Source organism: Euprymna scolopes, chromosome 1, assembly GCF_053919585.1.
Source record: "Euprymna scolopes isolate OS-2025 chromosome 1, ASM5391958v1, whole genome shotgun sequence".
Taxonomy (NCBI): Eukaryota; Metazoa; Mollusca; class Cephalopoda; order Sepiida; family Sepiolidae; genus Euprymna; species Euprymna scolopes.
The window spans coordinates 180,060,052-180,082,535 of record NC_136482.1 but is presented as its reverse complement, the minus strand read 5'-3'; the positions used below and the strand labels follow the sequence as shown (position 1 = coordinate 180,082,535).

General features: G+C 30.5%; 1 protein-coding gene across 25 annotated transcripts in view; it reads left to right on the top strand.

Annotated features, from left to right (window-relative positions):
- LOC145277800 (neurofibromin-like) overlaps positions 1 to 22,484 on the top strand; it is a 345,586-nt gene that overhangs the window by 106,187 nt on the left and 216,915 nt on the right. For all 25 annotated transcript variants that reach the window (XR_013868231.1, XR_013868216.1, XR_013868230.1 and 22 more), the window contains exons 7-13: positions 4,671 to 4,741; positions 5,917 to 5,992; positions 6,223 to 6,326; positions 8,012 to 8,077; positions 9,617 to 9,805; positions 13,029 to 13,238; positions 20,547 to 20,672. Coding sequence is in view for 21 of the 25 variants with exons in the window: in XM_080129724.1 (XP_079985850.1) it covers positions 4,671 to 4,741; positions 5,917 to 5,992; positions 6,223 to 6,326; positions 8,012 to 8,077; positions 9,617 to 9,805; positions 13,029 to 13,238; positions 20,547 to 20,672 (842 nt within the window). In the remaining 4 variants the exon portion in view is untranslated. The remainder of the gene's footprint in view (positions 1 to 4,670; positions 4,742 to 5,916; positions 5,993 to 6,222; positions 6,327 to 8,011; positions 8,078 to 9,616; positions 9,806 to 13,028; positions 13,239 to 20,546; positions 20,673 to 22,484) is intronic.

Here is a 22,484-nt window from a genome sequence, read left to right as displayed (position 1 = left end):
TGTCATATTGTTTAGATGTACGACCATCGAGGACAACATTGATTTTTCTATTACTTAAGAAGGATTTAATTACATTATGAATTCTTCCAGTGATTCCATATGATCTAATTTTCCTTAGAAGACCATCGTGCCATACCCTGTCAAAAGCCTTAGATATATCAAGGGCTACCGCTCTACCCTCCCCTGTTTTGTCCAATGAACGGTATATACGTTCAGAAACCAGAGTTAAGATATCTGCTGTTGAACGAGCTTGCCTGAATCCATATTGTTTGTCAGTCAGGAGTTTAGCAGCTGTTAGGTGCTGCACTAGGGCTTGATTAACTAAGGACTCAAATATTTTGGTGAAAAGCGGGAGGAGGCTAATGGGGCGATAATTTAGTGGGTCAGTTCTTTCACCAGAATTCTTGAAGACGGGTACCACAGATGCGGTTTTCCAGCAGTCGGGAAAGCAAGATTCGTTAAGGCATTTATTGTAAAGTTTGGAGAGAACTGGAGCAACCTCAGCAGAGCATTTTTTTAATAGCACAGCCGGGATGAGATCTGTTCCACATGCTTTTGAGGTGTCTAGGTTTTTTATAATAACATGTACCTGAGAAGGGGTGATTTTCAAATCATCTAGTGTGGCGTCTATTCGCAGAGGAAAATCAGGGAGGGAGTGGTGTACAGAGTTCAGTGTGGAGTTTGAGGCAAACTGACTGGCAAGCAGATTAGCCTTGTCAGTTGCCGTGCAAGGAACCTCATGATTGTTTGATAGTGGGGGAATAGTTGACTGTCCATTATTTACTCCGCCGTTGTAGATTTTCCAAAAATCCCGGGTTCCTAATTTCTGTGCTTCGATGCGTTTTCTGGTGGTTTCAGAGTAATCTGTCTTAGCTGTCTCTATCACTCTCTTACAATTATTTCTAGCTTCTATAAACTTCTGTTTATTTGAGCTGGACTTATGTCGGTTGAATCTGCGGAACGCATGCTGCCTTTGACAAATGGCAGCTGCACAAGCAGAAGTAAACCATTGGGGAGAGTGGGGCTTGCTATAGAATTTCCGTGCGGGAACATGTGCATCTCTTTACCATAAGCCATGAATTATAAATTAAGATGTACAAATTTCAATTTTTTTTTAACTGGTGCATGGTATCATACAGTGGGTGTCTATTCATGAACAAAACTAAGTATTATAGTGGTATTTAAATATAGCTTTATTGAGAGTAGGTATTTACCTGCTTCCCAGCCAAAGGAGATCTTAATCTTGGGTGTAGCTATTGAATGCCTAAAGAGCATTCATGGCCGGTATTTACTACTCAAAAAAAGAAAAAAATGAGTAGATATGAATTAATCTCAAATAAATCAAAGAAAATTTTTCATATAGATTTTGGATTTCTGTAAAAGATGGAAATTCCCATAGTTGACCAATGCATTTTGGGACCAGTCCAATTTTCAATTTTGTAAATCCTCTCTATCTGGCCTAAAATATACCCCTATTTTCTGAGATCCAATCATAAATCGTACTCTACATGAATCCTTGATGTAAATTTCACAGTACCAGGTTACCAGGAATCCTGATAAACTACTATATATTCACCAGTTGATGGTAATTTTCGTCATTTCTATTCTGTTGTTTTACTGAAAATTCAACTATGTAAACAAAGAAATAAAATGATAATTTTTTACCTTGTTTCCACCTTAATATTTAAAATGATTACTTTTATAGGTTTTAGGGTATGCTGAAAACGAATATCGCATTTAAATTTTCTGCAAATAAGTAGTTTTTCGGATATTAATCAATGTTATTTCTTATGTTATCGTTAGTGGCCATCTTGGAGCAACCACGAGAAACTATGCGCAAACGCGCATAGCAAGATGGCCACCAACAATAACGTAAGAAATGACATTGTTTAATATCCGGAAAGCTACTTATTTGTAGAAAATTTAGATGCTATATTCGTTTTCAGCATACCCGAAAACCCTAAGAGGTAGTCATTTTAAATAAAAATGTTAAGGTTGGAGACAGGTAAAAATGTACAAAATGTATCACAATGAAATTCTTTATCGAACCGTCTAATTATTATTATTATTATTATTTAGATATCCTCAGTTAAAAAAAAAAAATGGTTTTGTTTTACAGATTCGAAAAAATGGTCTTGACAATGAGTTAAAAATTAAAAAAAAAAATTATAAAGAATACTATTAGAAACCCACCCAATAAATGTCACGAGGATATTTATTGGTTGGGCTTCTAACAACATTTTGTATATTTTTAAGTCTTTGTTGAAATTTCAAAGACATGAGATACTATGTGGCTATTTTTTTTGTGCAACTCTCGACACTAATTGTCAAAATAAGCAAACATTTTACATTAAATAAATACATTAAAAACTTATCCAACTAGGTAGAAGAGTAACTTATCTTGCCTTTGGTAATATTTATTAGGGTGCTTATACACTTATGTTACCATGCTATTTTCTCAAATACTATTTTCAAATCAAATTCAAGTTTCACAATATCTTTTATTTAATTATTAATTGAAAGTACAGAATAATTAACAAAACACCCTTCCCTCCACATGTTAAGAATGGGTTTCTAAATGTTATTGTTTCACCATGGTAGCATAAGTGCACAAGTACCTTTTTGTTTGTTATTTTTTATTTTATTTTATTTTTGACCACTAAAAAAACACAATTCTACTTTAAGTACAAGTAAGTTTATAAATATCACGATAACAGAAATGCATGTGCTTAGTACATTTTGTTATTTTTTAATGCTTTTAGTACATGTGTACTAAAAGCATTAAAAACAACAAAATAGTTTTTTGGCTCGCTATTGTTTGGAAATCAAATTTGAAAAACTTGAAAATAATTTTTTTTTTTAAATTGACGAACTCAGAATAAAAAATGAAACCTTTTTCTGCTTTTGTTTTGAAAGCAGTAAAAAACAGTTTTTTGTTTTTAAGAGAATACAAATGAAACTCATTAAATATGCTGACTGTAGGCAACTCGGCGCATAGCAAGCTATTTTCCCGTTAAATTCTATATTCTGTAATTTCTATCAAATATAGCATTTTAAAGAAATTTCCACACAATTAATAATTATCAAATATTTACATATTATGCATGAAAATAATTCTGAAACTATTTATATGAAAATGGATGATATATACCGATTTATCTTATCTATTTTAAAATATTCTTTGTTAAATCTGCTCGGTTGTAACTTTGTTTTCTGTGGTCATAAAAATATAAATCAAAGTCCAGTAGAGATGGACTTCTATGTTTATATAGCCTGTAAAATTTCAGCCATATCCAATCAAATTTCACCCCACGCATGTGTATTTAAACGTAACGTATGCAATGTGAACATTGAAAAAAAAAAACAGTTCCCTTTTTGCTGTTATGTTTTACTGCATTTTCATTTTTAACTTTGAGCATAAAAACATTGAACACATAAAAGAAAAATAAATTAAAATCATTGGAATGCTTATTTTATTCTCTTTCCATCAATATAATTCTTTTAAAAACTGACCCAAAAATAAAAAAGGTGACTTGTTGAATATTGCCGATGTCCACGAAAAGCATACGCTTGTAATGCTGATCATCTACTACGATAAACTTGTCATAGATATCATCCTTGATGTTTTCAGTTCGACGATATGATGCATAAACAGATATAGCTGTAAAAATTCTCACTGTTAAGCTCGACTTCATCATTTGCTCATTTACAAGCTTAATTTCAATCACTTTTTTTTACTTATCTCTCCACACGTTACTAACACCTTCAATACATTTTTTTTTTTTTACCCTGTTCCCTCCAAACAAGGCATATCACCACTTGGATGTAAGGGGCTACTATTTGGGACTATGCAAGGAAATGAGCAAGATATTATTTTACATTACATTTAAACTTCTGTATGTCATTACAGTCAGAAGCAAACAGCAAAAAGGGAATTCCAAAGCCTAGCAGTCCGAGGGAAGAATCTATTAGGGTAGAAGGCTTTTCAGCATTTAGGGACCTGTACAGTGAAGGAGTGGAATTTTATTGCTAAACTGGTATGTCGAGAATGCCAGAAGTGCGATGCATTAATCAGAGCACATTCCACTAAAATATTGGATTAGAGACTTCTTTTTGAACCCTGTCCCAGAGGGAGAGACTAGTGGTGGATTCACCAGCTCAGATATGGCAACAATATTCCATACATGGGCTAATGGTGATTTTGCAGAGATACAAAATATACTCAGATACGAGTAATTTTCCAAATGACTATGTTTATTGTTGTATTTTTGCCCATCAAATAATTGTTTATTTCATTGTTTTTACAATACAATAATATTGAGATAAAATTAAGTTTCCAGTTGTCTATTTAAAATTTCCTCATTTTTTTTCAACATTTGATGATAGTTTTTAGATCTGAATATATTTCATACTTTTTAACAGTATGATTACTTAAAAAGTAGATTGATTCCCTTATGAGAAGAAAGTTTTTATTGATTTTTTTATTTTATTTTAATTTTCTCATATTTCATAAATTATGGCCTAAATAATGTAAATAAAATGGAACAAATTGCATTTAGTATTAATATTTTTTTTTTTTTTTGATAAACACTTTTTTTTAATATTTTAAAAAATTGAGGAAACTTTATATTTAAAAAAGTATATAAAAAAAATATTCTCTTTTTCAACAGAAATTGTTACAAAATTCCGAACGTTAAAGCAAAAAGCAGTAATTTATACTTTGGCTCAAAATATTGAAAAGGTAAGTTTTTTTGTTTTGTCTCAAACATTTCATCTTAAATCTTGTATAATTTGAACTACTATTTTCATTTTGCCCAATTAATATTCCAATTTTTTTTAGTTTGAAGCTTTGGAGTCAAACCAGTTTGAATTTTGAGAGCTTTTTTTAACTTAATTTTGTCTAGATTTTTAGTAATTGTTTTTGAAAGATTATTTATAATTTATGTGATTGAAAGATGTGTTTAGGCAATTAATTCCTATTTCAGTCATGTAAATTATTTAAAACTGAAAGGAAACACTTGAACCGGATTTTTTTTTTTTCCACACGTTAAAGACAATCCGTTGTCATATGAGCAACAGTAGCAGTCCTTTTCTTTTTTCTCTAACCAACAACAAAATCATGTGCAAAAGAAGTGGCATTTAAAAACTAAAACATCTGTCAAGCAAAAAAAAAAAGTTTTATTTCGTACATGTAAATTTGCATACTTGCGTTATTCATGTATGTGAAGTGTTCCAGGTTTTTTTTTTGCTATTGCCTCCCTACAACATGCACATGCCAACTGTAGCTGCTTATTTCTATACCTATCCATACTGTTACCACAGTTTTATATTTATTTTTAAGTTTTTTATTTTCTAAGAATAACATAAATTAACACTATTTCTTCCTCATGACTAACGTAATGAAAACAATTTACCTTTATAGAATTCAATATGAAATTCTATCAAGTTCCCATTTTTAACAAAGATTCCCAAGTTAGAATGTTCCCAGGTTTGAAAAAGATGAATCTGAAGGTCAAAGGTTATATTGGTTGAAATGTGAATATAACAACCAAGATAAAAATAGTGTCCTAGCTCAAAAATTCTGAAAATCATAAATTTTATTTTTCTTAAAATAAAAAAAAAATTGTGTACAACTTTTAAAGCTTCTATTTCCATATATTTAAAAAAAAAAAGTCTATTCCTTAATGAAAATTTTAGGGATTTTGTTTTATATCAATCCTTTTTATTAAATACATAAACACAATAGCTTTTTATATACATTGCTATTTTACCTATATTAATGCATGTGGACTTGAATTTAGTTTGTTCATTTCATATATGTCAATAATGACCGAGTTGCCTACATTTTCTACTCTTTCATAAACTTTGTTAAAAACAGCTTCCATTTAATTTATGTATTTATTTTTCTTTTGATAGGCCATTTGGAACTGGATGGACAACTATCCTCTAGAATTTAACAATCTACAACAGAGACCAAACAGTGATTTGCAAGGTCAGAAAATGACATTTTTATTGCATTTATATCTTTTTTTTTCTTCTTTTTTTTAACAATGATTTTCCTGCAAAAACCAATGCTACCTGTCAAAGTAAAATACTTGATTTTAGCCAAGATCAATTTTATGCCCTTTTTTCTCCAGTATTAAACAGATTAATTAAAACAAATATGAACATTTACCTTTCTTCTGCTTTCATATGACTATTTTAACTTTTTTTCTTTTCCAGATTGCTGTGATAAATTGTTTGAACTGTTCAACAGTTTCACAGAAAACTCTAAGAAGAAGGCTACAGCTTGGCCTCTACAAATGATGCTTCTTATTTTATGTCCTGTAAGTAACATTTTTTGAATGACAAGATTTCATCAGTGTAGTTAAAAATATATAAATCCTTGGTTGATTGTATTTAACATTTCATCTAGATAAGTCACTACTGAATCTGCTGGTGTCATCATAATAGTTAGAATTATCAAACGTTTTGAACATGATCAACTTTTATCAGAAGATTTTTTGGTGGTGGTTCAGAATTCACCTTACATTAAAAAAAAACAAAAATACAGAAAAATTTATATAATGTGACTTAATGAAAAGCTCATATTTCAAAAATCATATAAATTGATCAAGTAGTTTTATTTTTCTAAAAATCACTTTTAAATGATTTTAAGTGATTAATGGTAAATCATAGGTATTACAAGGCTGATCTTGTAAGTTTAAATCGGAGTTATTTCCCTTTGTTTCTTCAAGATGGCAACATGAGACAATCTTTTCACACTTGTTCATAAAATTTTATTTTCTTTGTTAAAAATGTAACTACTTGATCAATTTACGTGATTTTCTGAATGACATTCTTTTTATTATGGATACATACATTATACAGATTTTGTATTTGTGTTTTAATATTGGAAAATTTGGAACAAAAAGCATATTTTTCTGTTATTGAAAAAATTGAGTGAAAATAAAATTTATACGCGTGATTGCTTGAGTGGGATATTTTTTTTTTTTTTTTTGTGGTTTGACTTCATTGATCATCAAAGAGGACTTGACTGAGCTCTCAGGTCCACTTGTAGTCAGCCTTCAACAGTGACATCACAATTGAATAGCCATTTCATGTCACATCAGCACCATTGTGTATGAGCTACCATTATTCAGTATATATTGCAGGTCAGAAGAAACTGGTTTAACTTGACCAGGGTTAACACTGTTGCAATAACAATAGAACATACATTTTATCACTTGATTATTAAAAATGATCTGCTTTCATATTTTCAAAGAAACTCAGGATTTTTCACAATCTTATTTATAATAATGTGACAAAATTAAAATCATCACAAGCAAATAAGAAAATTTAAATTGGCTGTATTTACATTTAAGATTTTTTTTACTTTTGTTGTTTGTTTTAAAATGTATTTTAGATACTTCATTTTTAAAATAATCTTGGTGTAAATCTTCTTAAACAGTCAGTTTTCTTTTTTATCTGTATATTGCCTTTTGTGTATTTTTTTTTTTTACTACAAATAACAGAAAATATGTTCCTTGCAAAACAAAAAAAATATAGATGCAGGAAATTTTTTAAACATTTGGGGAAAAAAATGGCTCCTGAGAAATATATTTTACAATACTTTATTTTATTCATAAATTGGATCAAAAACTTTCAGATAATTTACAAAGGTTTTTAATTTGACAACATTTTTCTTATAACATGATGTTTTAGACTGATATTTTGATAATTATCTGTGTTCAGTTTCATTTAAAAAATTTATTTAAATAAAACTTAAAAATAACCCAGTGGAAAGCTTCCTAAACTCTGTTTTCAAATAGATTATAATTCCAACATGGACAATATTGGCAGTATGTATTCAATCTTCATAAAAATCTTTATAATAGTTTAAATTATAGTTTTCTAAATATTGAATTTATTCTCTAACTTGTTTTTTTTTTTTAACCTGTCATATCGAATCTGAATATTTTTCTTTGTGAAATTGTGCAATACTTATTTTTTTTAACGTTTCTTTTTATAGAAAATTTTAGAAGAAATCCAGAATGCTGAATCAGGGGCACCTTGTTCACAACAAATGACAAAAAAGGTAACTCTTAAAATGTTATATGCATGAAACTTTTTAAATCATTTCATATATTATATTTATACATTTCTATTTTTACATAACAATTTGAAACCTTTTAATCTGTATATTTTTTACTGCTGATAATGGAAAATATGTTGCAAAACAAAAAAATGTAGATGCACAAAATTTAAAAAAATAGAAAAAAATGACTTCTGAAAAATATATTTTACAACACTTTTTATCTTATCCATAAATTGGATAAAAAACTTTCAGATAATTCACAAAGATTTTAATTTGACAACATTTTGCTGATTATATGGCACTGTCTTCTTTTTATGAATTTATTCACAAAAAAAAAAAAAAACTAAAAGAAATAATTTCTAAATTGTACTTTTGTCCTATCTTGATGAAGCATCTTTTTCATAATTATGATTCCAATTGATCAAAGATTTTTGTTTTATTCATGATGTCAATCAGAGAAGATGCGTTTGTCTTCAGTTTTTCTTCAGATTGGTTTTAGTTTTTTACAAATTTTAGTACAAAATTATGACTAGTTCAAAAAAACTATCTTACCTGGATTTTTTTTTCGATAACCTTTGGGGTTCTTATCCAGAATTTAACCTAATTAAAAAACAAACAAACAAAAGAACTTTTATAATGTATGTACCGGTCATGGAACAAAAATGTCATATAAAGTATTTTTTTTTTGTTTTTTTTTTTGTTTTTTTTTTAATATATAAAAAATCATTTTACGATTTTTAGCGATTGATACTATAGTGTAGCCATTACAAGATTGATTTTTAAATCTTAGTAATTTGAATTGAGTTATTTGCCTTTATTAAATTTAACATTTCGCTTTGTCATAAAATGTTATTTTATTAGGTAAAAAAAAAACTTGATCAATTTACATAATTTTTGAAATATGGTATTTTTGTTCTGTAATGGCTAGATACATTATGAATATTTTTCTGTATTCTTGTTTTTTAATGAAGTTAAATTTTTAACTTCTTTGGTTTTATCCTTTAAATGGTTAAAATAGCAATTTTTTTCAAAGAATCAAAATTGCCATTTGTTCAAATTCCAAGAAAATAAATCAATTACTGTTGACCCCAGAAAAACTCTGGTTTACCTTTCCCTGGGAACGAGTTATAAAAATGCCCATCAAATTGACAAAAACTGTGCATTTTCGCATCTGAAATAACTTTGTTTTTCTCCCACAAATAGCAATAATTGTGCTTAATGATCAGTTATAAATGGTTCAAGTACTGATGACCCTTGGAAAAGACTGACTTTATACCCCATCCCACCCCAATTATTAAATTTTCATAATTTTCAGTCATATACAGGAATTTTGTTTGCAAATATCTTTAAAAAAAATTTCATTAATCAGCCATACCACTACCTCCTTGCCTTAAATTCTACCAGAGGTTTACATGTTTTACGAGTTTAATAAATTTTTTTAGATAAATTAGTAATTTTTCTTATGCAATTTTCAAAGTAAATTAATTTCAATTATCTATGTACTTTGACTCGTGTTTTAAAAATTTTTTTGTTTTACAGAAACATTTTGTTGATGAAGCTCGTAAAGCTATATCCAGTCACCATGGTGGTGGCTCTAAGGCTGTATTACAGACAGAAGGGGCTGCTGTTACATTTGTACGCATGTGCAAGGCATCTACATACATCAATATTAATGATCGACCTAATGTTTTATTTACATTGGTTCAGTCAGTTACTCATGACCTTAAGGTAATATCTTTATTTGATTAGCATCTTGCATTTTTTATTATTAAATATTAGTTATTATAAGCTGAACATTTTCTATTTTTTTTTAAGAGAAAATTAAGTTAAAAAAAAAAAGATTCCTTTAAAATATTTTGATTGAATTTTGATTCTTTGTATGGCTTCATTTTCTATGGTCACTTGGTTGGTTGGTTGCATTTCCCTAGCTGTTGCTATCTGTAATTATGTCACTTTTACTTGTCATCTCGTTTGGTCAAAGTTAATCGATTCAAAATTTTTATTTTCACTGGCCACAGACGTTTTAATGTGAGATAGTTTAACCTTTCATAAACAATCATTTAAACAAACATCAAACATGTTACACAAAAGGAACATGATAGGGACACATAAGCGCACATAGTCTTTCATACCCACACGTGCTGGTGCGTTTCAAATAAGCATTCGGGTGCTATTGCCGGTGAGTAATCAATTCAATTAAATAAACTCTTTGTACATGTTTGTCTTCATTCTTTGGGCTATTATTTCCTCTGTGGGTGTTGATTTGCATCATTGATCGTCCAGTAGCTTTGAAATATTTGCACAGAATATAAAAATACATTATGAACGAAGTGGCTTTGATCTTCTGTTACTCAAGACAAATAAAATTCCTAGCACAGAAACACAAGACTCGATGATTTAAAGGTTTATTTGGAGAGAAGTTTTTTAAAAAAAGAGAAGAGACAGGAGAATTATTCTTTATGAAAAAAAATAATCTAAGATTTTCTTCCTTATAATATATAAACTACAATTCTTATCTAACTTAAAAATTTGTCGAACTGGCTCTACTAAGATTCATTTTGGGCCCTGCATAATAGGCACATGTCTGCTCTTTGGCTCCCTCAATGCAAAACTGCCTTGCAGCTCAGTTCTAATCTTCTAAATACACAATCGAATTTCTTACATAATCAACACCTGCATCTGTTTTTTTCTAGGGAGCTGAGCCCTGAACTTTATACATTGGGTTTATTTCTGTTTGTCATCGGCCGTGCTGAAATGCATTTAATGAAGGCTTGAAATTTATACTAGTTTAACCAATCTCTACCGACAGGGTAGGGTCATAATATCTAGCAAAAGTTACCAATTTAAACCCCACATTCAGGCACTCCTTATGAGCGCCCTTGATACACATTTAAGACTTTGAATTTGAGTAAAGCAACTAGTCTTTAAGGAAATGTTTGGAATAACACAATTTACATTTAATATAATTAATATAAGTTTATTGTTGCTTTGTGTAAGTACGTAGCTTGCCAGTAAAATCATGTGAAATCTGATTGTAAATGCGTGCAACAATATTCCTGTTACTTGTGTATAATGAGAAGGGGAAGAGGCAAGGTGTTGATTGACAATGGTGAATCTCTTTCTCCACGGACTGTTGTGGACAAAGATTTATTGAGGATGCCCATAAGAAGCCCCCTCTGGTATGATAGAAGGGAATAAAAGCATGATTTAAAAAAAAATTCTCTAAAAGATTTTTTCTGAGGCAATTTGTTAGCAACATTTAATCGAGAATGTGAGCACGTTTACCGACAGAATACTGATATTACAGAAGTGATGAAGGTTCAAAAATATTGCTGCAAATTATGGGAACAGCATTTTGATTCCAACTTCTGTGTGAGCTATTACATCATTCTAACTACAAGGAGTGTTCCAAAAGTAGTTTTTTTGTTTTATTCTGCCCGAATGAATCAAAGGGGATTGCAAATTGCATTGTTATGATGATGTAACATGCATCCATGACCTGAAAGTTTTGGTGTGAGACTCTAAGAAAGCAACCTCTGTCATGGACATGCATCAGAGGTAGAGATGTGTCATTGAATAACTGGAAAAAGTGCATGGAAAATGGTGGTGACTATGTAAACAAAACAAAACAAAAAAAAACATTAATGAGCACAAAAAGTTGCGCATATAAATGGTACCACTCCCATCTGTGTAGCTCTTCAACTTTTTTGAGTTAAAAAAAGAAAGAAGGCCTTACTTTTGGAACGACCCTTGTAATACTTCATCCAATTTCAATCTTTTTATACTTTGGATTTATTACGAATTTTAAAGTAAAAAATACCTTTCAATTTAACTTGTTTAAATAGTTCCTAATTTCTTTAAAGTTTCAAAGGGTCGAAGTAGTCCATTTTTATTTTTACTTTTTGCAATGATCAACAAAAGATTAAAATGGCTGACTTGATTACAAAGAAACAAAAATGTATTTAATTTTATAATTAGATTTTTTTTTAATAGGATTTTGAAAAAGTTTGTTTTAGTATTTTATGCTATTGCATTTTTGATTTAAATAAATAATTAAAAATAAAATTTTAAATCTTCTAAATCATATAATGCAGAGCAACACTACAGCACATTGAAAATGGTAACAATTTTATTAATAGCGATGATGAAATTAAAACTTATTTAATTTACTGGCATTTCATTGAAATGAGTTATTAATGAAATGTTGTGTCACTCCTGGCTAGAGTTAGTGTATTTTGGTGCTAGTATGTCTCTGGAAAGTGCCAGGAACAGCTCTTTAAATTCATGTTCCATTGTGGGTGTTTTTATCTTCTAGGTGGCTGTATTCACTGGAGATAGAGCAGCAGGGTTAAACGGAATTTCAATTTGGTGCCTTCCAGTCTTCTAGGATGAGTGTTGTTGCTGCCGAGAGTTGAGGCAGACACATTGCATCAGAGACGTTCCTCGAAGAACTCTGAATTTTTGATTGTGAAGCCACTATTTTATAGGCTTGTTAAATTTCAAACAGACTTGTTGGTTTTGGAATTTGAAATGACTTTTATTGGTTGGAAAATATTTTCAGTTTACACATTCCAGTGAGAATTGGCTTACTTTTGAAGTGAAGAAAGCGAATCTCAACAAACTGGAGAAAGAAGAGGGTAGCAATTAAAGCTATTTGCTTTTTAACATTCATCCAAATCTCATCTCTGTGTATAATCCGACATCAGACTACCATAAAAAAATGAAAAGAAAATAAGAAAAAGTAAGCTGAACAAAGAAAAAGGGTAGCTTATGCTTGTCTCATCTCACACATCAATTTTTACCAGAAAATCTTTGCGTTTTGAATACATCTTCATAAAGTTGATGGTTTATTTCATGGATGTTTTTTCTTGTAAACCCCAAAATAAAATCTTTGTAAATATTTTAGTTTATTTGTACTACATTTTTATGGTTTGTTTTTTTTTTTCCTCAGGCCTTACTTTTTAGCCCGCCTTCGAATACCAAGTTCAGTCGCAGTCAGAGCATTATTGGTCAGGATATCGATTTGTACATTGACTGTTTTGTATCATTTTTCCGCATCAACCCATACATCGGAGATCTCCCCAAGGTCTGCCTTAATCCCAATTCTCCTCTCATTTACCACCTGGTGTTAGTCAATGCTCTCTACAAGATCATCACACAGGTAAGTTACAAAATCGATTTTAAAAAATCACATTTTGGTTGGGATTATTAATATTGGATGAATATTGCAAATACCTAAATTATGAGTTTCATTGTAACTAAATTTTATCTGAAAACTCATTAAAAACGTTTAAAAGAGCCAAAAATTCTACTAAAAGATAATTTCTTAAATATATAAACTTGGATAAAAGTTCTTGTTTACATTAAGAATAAAATATTGTTCGTGATTCATTTAATAGATTAAGTAAAAATCGATTGGGTTTATTTGTTTGTGATTTTGGTGATGCAGAAGAAGAGGTGACTCTAAGTTTGCTGAAAGTAGTATCAGATAAAAACTTTGCATTGGTATAAAAAATGTCCCACTTACTAAACCGGACTTCCTGTTTTAGTAAAAAAAAAAAAAAAAAAAGTAATTAAATTGATATAAAAGAAAATATAAACGTTTTGTATACAATTTTTTTGTTAAAAATATCTTTTACAAAAATAAGTGCTCTACTCTATTTTTCTAGAAAACAATTAAAGAAATCAATAAATATTTCATAAAGTAATCTATACTCCTATAAATTGGGTTTTCTTTTGTGTGTATTGATATTCATATTAAAAACCCTCTTTTCTATTTATTTAAAAAGAAAATACAATTTTCTTATATCTTGGTTGTAGAATTGCATTCACTAGCAAACGATCTAGCTAATTTGCATATTCTTTTAAACATTCATTTTAATTAATTCCCTATTAGTTGCTTCGGTTTTTTAATAGGATGATCATCTTTAGTTAACTATTACCTGTAATTATATTCATGCAGATATTCTACATGATTTATACTTGCATAATATTTGCGAAAAAAGTTTATAGTAAACACAAAATTGTTTCCATATATATTTATGTATACGTATATATTTTTGTTAAACAAATCTATCTATATATCTATAAAAGTGAACGTGTCTGTGTGTCTGTGTACATTTCCCTACGCAATAACTGTCAATTTTTAGTCTACAGACTCGAAATTTGATATACAGGGTACTGAGATTTGGGAAAATCTATGTGATCGGTTTTCGGTCAGAAACTTGGCTCAAAGTTCAACGATTTGACCTTTGAGAACTCTACCAAACTCCTCCGACAATTTTGGGTCTAAACACTTGAAATTTTAGATATAGGTTCCTTGGACATGGATCTAACTTAATAACTTGATTTGAGCTCAAAACAAATGTTAAGGGGTCATAATAGGGGTCAAAGTAAAAAAAAAAAAATTCACCTTTTTATTTATTTTTTTTTTTGCTCAGCATACACCTCCAAACACCCGGGCAACGCCGGGCACCCATGCTAGTATTTTTATAATACCAAAAACAAATTAAAAATTGAATCAATATCATTTTATGTAAAAAAAAAAAAAAAAATAATAATAATAATAATTAACCCTGCGTTAGTTACCTTGGTGTTCCAAACATGGTTAATCTCATGAAGTGTTTATACACTCGAATACAAAAATGTTCTAGTGTTATTTTGTAAAATAGAATTATCCTGCTTTTTCAGTCCTTGCTAAACAGTTTGAATCACTTGTAGCTTGTTGATATTAATATAAAATAATACAATAAAATAAATGATAAAACTAAGGAAAAATTAAGATATTACATTAACTGAGCTCATAGTTACAAGACTGAAAGAGTAATAATTTGTAAATAAAAGTCCCATCAAAACTTATGATAAAGAAAATACCAAAATATATTAATTCTATATTCAATATTACAGAGTAACCTAATGATAATATGCTCTTATATGTACAAATTTTCATTCCCACTGAGAAAGTACAAAAATATATAAATCATAAAACCTATTAGCTAGGGTGACTGGACAACCCAGAAGACAAAGTGACATCTACCTCCAAGGAAAACTGAGATACAACTGTGCCATACCACTTGTACTATACCCTCACTGAGTCAGGAGAGTACTGGAAAGAAGAAAAGAAATATTGCCAACTAGTACGTTGATAGAGAGCACTTAATCAAAATTGGGGTGACAAAACACTCCATAGCACTAACTCTGGGTTAAGTATTATTTTTATAAAATATATTTTTTAAAAATCTGTACAAAACTTTCACCTATATTCTTACAATGTAAGGATTTTAAAGCCAGTTTAAATTACTTTCTATGTGGCAGTTTAAATGTTTCCAATTTTTTGTTTTAATTTTTAAAGTTCTCAAAATAATAATTTTTTTTTTTCTTCAACAATTAAGATGGCTAAGCTATTTACAAAGAAACCAAAATGAATTGTAGCAGATTTAATTTTCTCATTAAATAAATTTTTTAATGACTTTTCTAAAAACGTTATGGATGGTACTTTGTGCAATTGTATTTTTATATCAAGGAATAAGTGATTAGTAATTAAAAAAAAAAAAAAAAAAGGATAATCTCCAAGTCATGTAGTCAAGTAACGTGCACAAAATTTTATTAAAGTAGCAATACACATGAAAGAATTGAAATTGCTTAAAATATCTCAATAATGGCATACACAGAAAGAGCTTGATCTAAGAACGAATCTTTTAAATTTTTTAAAATCTGACCCAAAATAAGGATGACTATTTTTGTGTCTTACATGTTTAAAGCTTTTTCAATTATCTATGTATTTTGACTTGATATGCATTTCATCACATTTTCTAGACTTCTTTTTCGGTAAAAATGCTATATCTGTCAAAAGACAAGATTAAGTGATGAAATTTGTTATATAAATGTACTTTGTGCAAGGAATCTGAGTATGGCACAGAAAATTTCTAGAAATTAATGGTTTCCAAGTAATCTGCAGTAAATGCACATAATTATGTTGCAATATTATAAAAATGTTTACATTAAAGAAAAATTAGAAAAAGTTGAATTGTGATGCATTTTATGTACAAGAAACTGAACCCTAATACTAGGACTGTTTAAAAATGAATATATTGGCAGATTATTTTGGTATTATTGTAGACTAACACCTGCTAAATCGCCCCAACCTACCTCTTCAAAATGTGACCCCCGCCAATTTTTTTTTTTTTTTTTTTTTTAGACAATTACAGATTAACACTCTGAAAAACTTGGCAGAAATAATTAAAGAAAAAAAAAAAGACAAAAATATATATTTAATATGAAATAATTTTAGATTTTAAGATCATTCTAACATTTTAAGGAAGTTAACCATTTTTTTAATGGGAAATAAATCCTGTGAGTTTTTTTATCGACAATTGTGTGTGTTTTAAGAGTGTTTGTAGGAGGAGGAGGCTACTACCTGGACTTACTTGGTGGTAGTAGGGCTAATGGCAATTATGTGTGAACACCCTGAAAACTTGGCAAAAAAAAACAATTATTTTAGAAGAGAAGATTAGTTTTACATATAAATTTAATGTAAACAATAAGTGAAATTGATGTTTTTCTTACTAATTGTTTTTTCAAATTTCACGACAAAATTCCTTGTAGGGGAATGATATCTAGCTTCTAAATACCACAGGACATTAAAAAAATATTTGATGAAAAGTGGCCATTTCATAGCATTAACATTTTAATCATTAATTTGCTAAAAACTCTTCAAATATATCATATAGATTATTATTTATTAAAACATGTGAAAGGATATTCATTTCTGAACAAAATAGTGATATTTTGAGGACTATAAGTGCTTTGGCTTCTGAAATAGGGTTATTTTAGAAGAACTACCTTGAAATCTTGAAATATCCAAAGTGTTTTTATGGTTGGTGAGCATTACTAAATTAATGTAGATTATTATAGAATAAAAATCTCTGATTTAATTGTGAAAGTATTTTTATTATCAACTAGCAGTTCCGGCCGGCTTTGCTCAGGCCCCATGTATTATAACTTTATGTGCATATGTATATATTAAAAAATGTGAATATGTATGGTAATGCCTTTCTATATAACAGGCTTCCTTAACTACCATAGAAAAAAGTTGGTAGAGACCGCAGATGTCAAATTTTTTTTTTTAATTTTGACCCCAATTTTGATTTTTATTGTTTTGAGCTCAAATTAAATTAAAATGTTTTACCCATGCCCAAGTTACATGTAAAATTTCAAATGCTTAGACCCAAAATTGGCAGAGGAGTTTGGTAGAGTCTGCAAAGGTAAATTCTTTCAACTGACCTCTTGGCAGCGAAATTTTCACCCAAAAATTGATTAAAAAGCTTGCTGCATGTCTGAATATGCTTTATGTAAAATTTCCAATGTTTAAACCCAAAATTGGCTGAATAGTTTGCTAGAGATCGCAAAAGTCAAATCTTTTGAACTTTGACTCCTTGGAAGCCAAATTTTCAGCAAAAAAATGATTAAAAAGCTTGCCCTATGTCTTCAAACACTTTATGTAAAATTTCAAATGTTTAGATCAAAAATTGTCTGAGTAATTTTGTAGAGTCCGCAGAGGTCAATTTTTTAAAAAACTTTGATCTCAATTATGACCCCTGAACATTTATTGTTTTAGACTCAAATCAAATTATAAAGTTTGATTCATGTACAAGTAATCTATATTTAATATTTCAAGTGCTTAGACCCAAAATTGGCAGAGGAGTTTGGTAGAGTTCTCAAAAGTCAAATCATTGAACTTTGATCCCTTAACAGCCAAATTTCTGGCCGAAAATCGATTAAAGATTTCCCAAATCTCAATACCTCTTATGTCAAATCTCGAGTCTGTAGACTGGAAATTGACAGCTATTTGGTAGGGAAGTGTACATACAGATAGACACACACGCGCACACACACACATTTTCACTTTTATAGATATATAGATAAATTAACATTACATAACATGAAATGATATTAGTAAGAATGACTGCAAATAAATCAGATACTTTATCTTGAATCATTAATAAATTCTTTTGTGCTTATGATGAAGCACAAAGTTGTTCTTTGCTTTTGTTTTTTAGTCTTCTGTGATTAGCACCTTTTCAAACCATGGGAATAAAAAATTTCTCCAGGTTTCCCATTTTTAACCACAAATAAAACAGTAATCTGGAGCATTAGACGCCATCTTTTTTACTGACTCGGTTTCATCTTAAGTTTTTTTTTTTGTTTTAGGTTTTGTTTTGACTATCCTATGCAAAATATGTATGATATCTTAAATAGCAATTGATTTGTGTTCATCATAGAATATATATTTTATTGAATATTTTTAAAACTCTGGTTAGCTTTCTACAAATTTTGGTCATCTGGGCAATAGGCACCATTTCTCAGGCCATTAAGCACTGGAGATACTGTGTACAATAATCACACAGTAATTCCTTATAATGGAGGTCTTTAAGTGAAATGTGGATGCTGGTGATGCACTTTATGTGATACCAGGAATTACAGATGCCACAACCCAGTTAATGCCATCCCCTCGACCAGCTCTGCAGCATTCCTCAGTGTCAGGAAACAGCTATGTCTGAGGATCAATATCTTGAAGAGGGGGCTGAAGATGAAGGTCTTGAAGTGAGGGACAGTGCAAACACTGGAGGAGCTGATGTGAAGATGTGGAGAGCTCTGTTTGGGCAGGGGCCCGAGGCTGACTGATCATAATGATCATTTGGGCATTGAAAGGACAGATGTCTGTGCAACTGAATTCTGCTTTTGCAATCTTTGGCTTGAAGGATTTATCTATGTAAGCCATGAGCATCTTTCCCATTGATTGTATGTGTATTTAGGCAAACTTGATGAGTAGAAACCATTTCAGAATTAAGTCTTCATCTTTCATCAGCTTGATGCATTCAGCAAACTCATTTTCATGAGCAGAGACAGCACTGTTTGCTTCCCAACATGTTCGTTGATATGGATACATTATCCTGAACAATGACTTTTTGTTGATTTTAAAATAATTGGCTGCTTGTTGACATGCATTTGCTTTTCATGGCAAACTCATATCCTCCAAATGGTTCAAACTTTACCTTTCTACCTTGAAACTAATTTTTAACGGAATATTAAATACCTGTGAACTCAATTATTATCAGTAAATATTGACTTATTACAAATTTCTGGTGTTATATAACTTCATTGATCATAAAAATAAATCAAACTGAATTAATATAATCCTGTTTCTCATTATTTACATCACTGTAAGTGATTTTTAATACTTTTCACTCAGAAAAATACAGAAACGAGCATTAAGCATCACCTTTTTGCAAAGACCAAAATAATTTTTTAACAAATAAATTATGTATTATGATCAAATGAGTGGCAGTACAGAACAATTAACATATTAAAAGCATACAAAAACATAGCAAGTGTAATTTTATAGCAGATTTAAAAATGTGTGTGGAAATCATAATCCGGTTTAGTTCTCTCCCACTGCAAGAACTCTGATGCCAGGATCAGAAAGAGGGATTGAGAAGTCAGCGCCCCCGAGGAGAGGGCATTCTGACCTGCAAAAAGTGCCTTGGCAGCCCTGCCGGCATTCAACACTGAGGGCGATTCAGGTGATTAGCAATAAACTAACCTCTTCTCAAAGAGAGAAAGCCAGGCTTGGAGGGTGAACCTCCTAGAACTGCACAGAATTCCAACCGTAAAATCGACAGGGATTGGATCATTACAGGAATGGATAATCTCTGTTGATTTTGGAGGCCCAGGATAAAGATCTCTAGCCAAAGAGTTGATAGGCTATAGATGAAGATCACCTTGACATGTTAAAAGCTCTGAAAAATGAAAACCTGAATTAAATTAAGTGGAAAAGATTTTTGACACTGATATATCTCAATGCTTCAGAAACACTGGAACAATTTACAGGCTTAGTGATTTAACAGAGAAACAAAGTTTTGTGCAATTCACTTTCTAGAGTAAAACGTTATGAAGTCGGTTTCAAAATGGCTGCAGATCTAAAAAGAAAACACTCGGCTTGGTACAAAATGGCTACATTTGGTTGGCTCAGTAAATGCTACTCTTCAGAAACACAGCCAGTGATTTGTCAGTGATTGGACAAGCTTTGTGTTTATTGCCACACAAATGCTGTAGTAATGCTGTTTGGAGGTTTATGAAAGACACCTGCTTGCTAGTGCCTAATACCCCATGGTGATCAATGCCCCAGGTTACTCTAATTAAGGCAAGTCCCAATTTGTTAATAACATTTGTATGCTTGTTCTTTTGTATATTCCTCACTATTTTTAATATTTCTAATGTCCGCTTAGTCTTACTTTTATCTGGAATTTATAATTTTACGGTGAACCGTTCATTATGAAATGAAGTATACCCTCATTTTATTTAATTTTAAAATTTATTTCAAGTATATTTTCAATATGTTATAAAAATGTATTGGTTAAAGTTTTTATTTTCTATTTATATTTTAAATGATTCTTATTCTCTTTCGCAGCCGCGTCTTGCATGGTGGCCAGAAATCCGCAACATGTATAGTAAGGCGGGTGAACTTCGCAGCATGTTTACAGATGCTGTCCACAAGGTAATGCTAGCGACAGCCAGTCAAGGACCAAAGACGCAGGTGTGTTGAATAGTTACATCATCATTACAAGAAAAAGACAATATTGATTTATCTTGATTAATCTTCATCTTCTTGCTTTTCATTTCTCAATTTTAAAGTAGGTTTTAATTTTTTTTTTTTAAATTGAAGGGTTAACTGGTGTTAAACCTGGTTGAGGTTGAGATAATCAGATACAATGATTTATTAAGAAATAAAGATAGTGTCCATTAATATTCTTTGTCTAAATTGTTTAATAAATTTTTTTTTTTGTGGATTTTTCCAGATGGAACTAGTTTTCTCTTGTAAATGAATAAAAGTAATTAGTTAAATTCATAATATTCAGATTAATAAATTGATGAAACATTAAATTAATTTTCATTATCAATAAAAATGTTTTGTTTGTTGAATTACTTTTTCGTTAATAAAAATATTAAACTATAAATACAAATATTTGCAAGTTTAAATCATACATGGTGTTTTGAAAACTTGAGCTGTCCTCTCAAATAATATTTTATGCAATTTTCACCACGACTGATCACTACATTCTTGTCTCGTTGCTCATTGACCACTGTACATGCATTAACTCTTATCCTCAAGTGGTCTCCAGGCCTTGATAAATGGTGACTCTTGAAAAATATATATGCACACACACACACACACACACACACACACACACACACACACACACATTTATGTAGTTCTGTTTATACATCAAGCACTTTTTTGAGAAACACAAAAGGTTCAGTGAATGTAGTTCTAAGAAACTAAAAATATACAACCATTTTTATATATATATATATATATATGCGCATATTCTGTGTGTACGGGTACCTGTAGAAGCATATGTAGTAGTGTGCGGGTGTACGTGCGGTGTGTGGGTGTCCAATTCAACATTTTATGAAAGACTTGGTTTTGAATAGAGGCCACACAAGTTGCTGACCATTCCAAATCAAAAATATTGGGAGGGTCATATTTAGATAGATCTTAACTTCATTGGCTATACCTGTGCCCCTTCTGCTGCTAACCTTGCTTGCCCTGCATTCACGTTTCCATCCTTCACACTGAAGAAGACTGAAGGATCGGTCGAAAATTATGTGCTTTTGAAAGAAAAATTTTGTTTTTTTCTTTTTTCAAAAGACTTGTATTCCTACATGTCAACACATAAATAAATACAGAAAAGATATAAACATCTATACAGTTTTCGTATGGATTTTATTATATATATATATATATATATATATATATATATATATATATATATATATAAACATCATATGTAGACCAATAATTGATGTATTGTTCAAAATTCCAAATGCATTACTTAGAGGATCTTTTGCTGAATAGAGCTCATCCAGAGAAGCCAGAACGGCTTCCTGGTGAGATCTGAATCTGGAGAAGGCTGCTTTCAGTTTCAGCACTAATTTGATTCCCGTAATCAGCTCATCTTTTGTGTTTTCAGCAACTTTATCTCATATATAACTGTCCATGGAAAGTGTTGGAGGGGGGAGATATTGGGACTGGTGAAATTGTGGAAGTTTTTGTATAGTTACGGATTTTCCTAGAGATGTGACAGTGTTTGGTTCTGCTGCCACATGCATGGCCTTTCAGCAGCCACCATTTCCACATGGTAACTGACATTAGTGGACAGCAACTTCATATGACCATTTAAATTGAGTCCAAGTCCCTTTTCAAAATGTGGCAGCATGATATAGCGTTTACTGGAATCATACCCAAAGATGCTCAGTTTGAGGGAATTTGGTTTTCATGATGAACAGAACTTTATGCAAACTGTAGGCAAGCCACTGTTGTTTTGCACAATGTACAGTGCGTTCT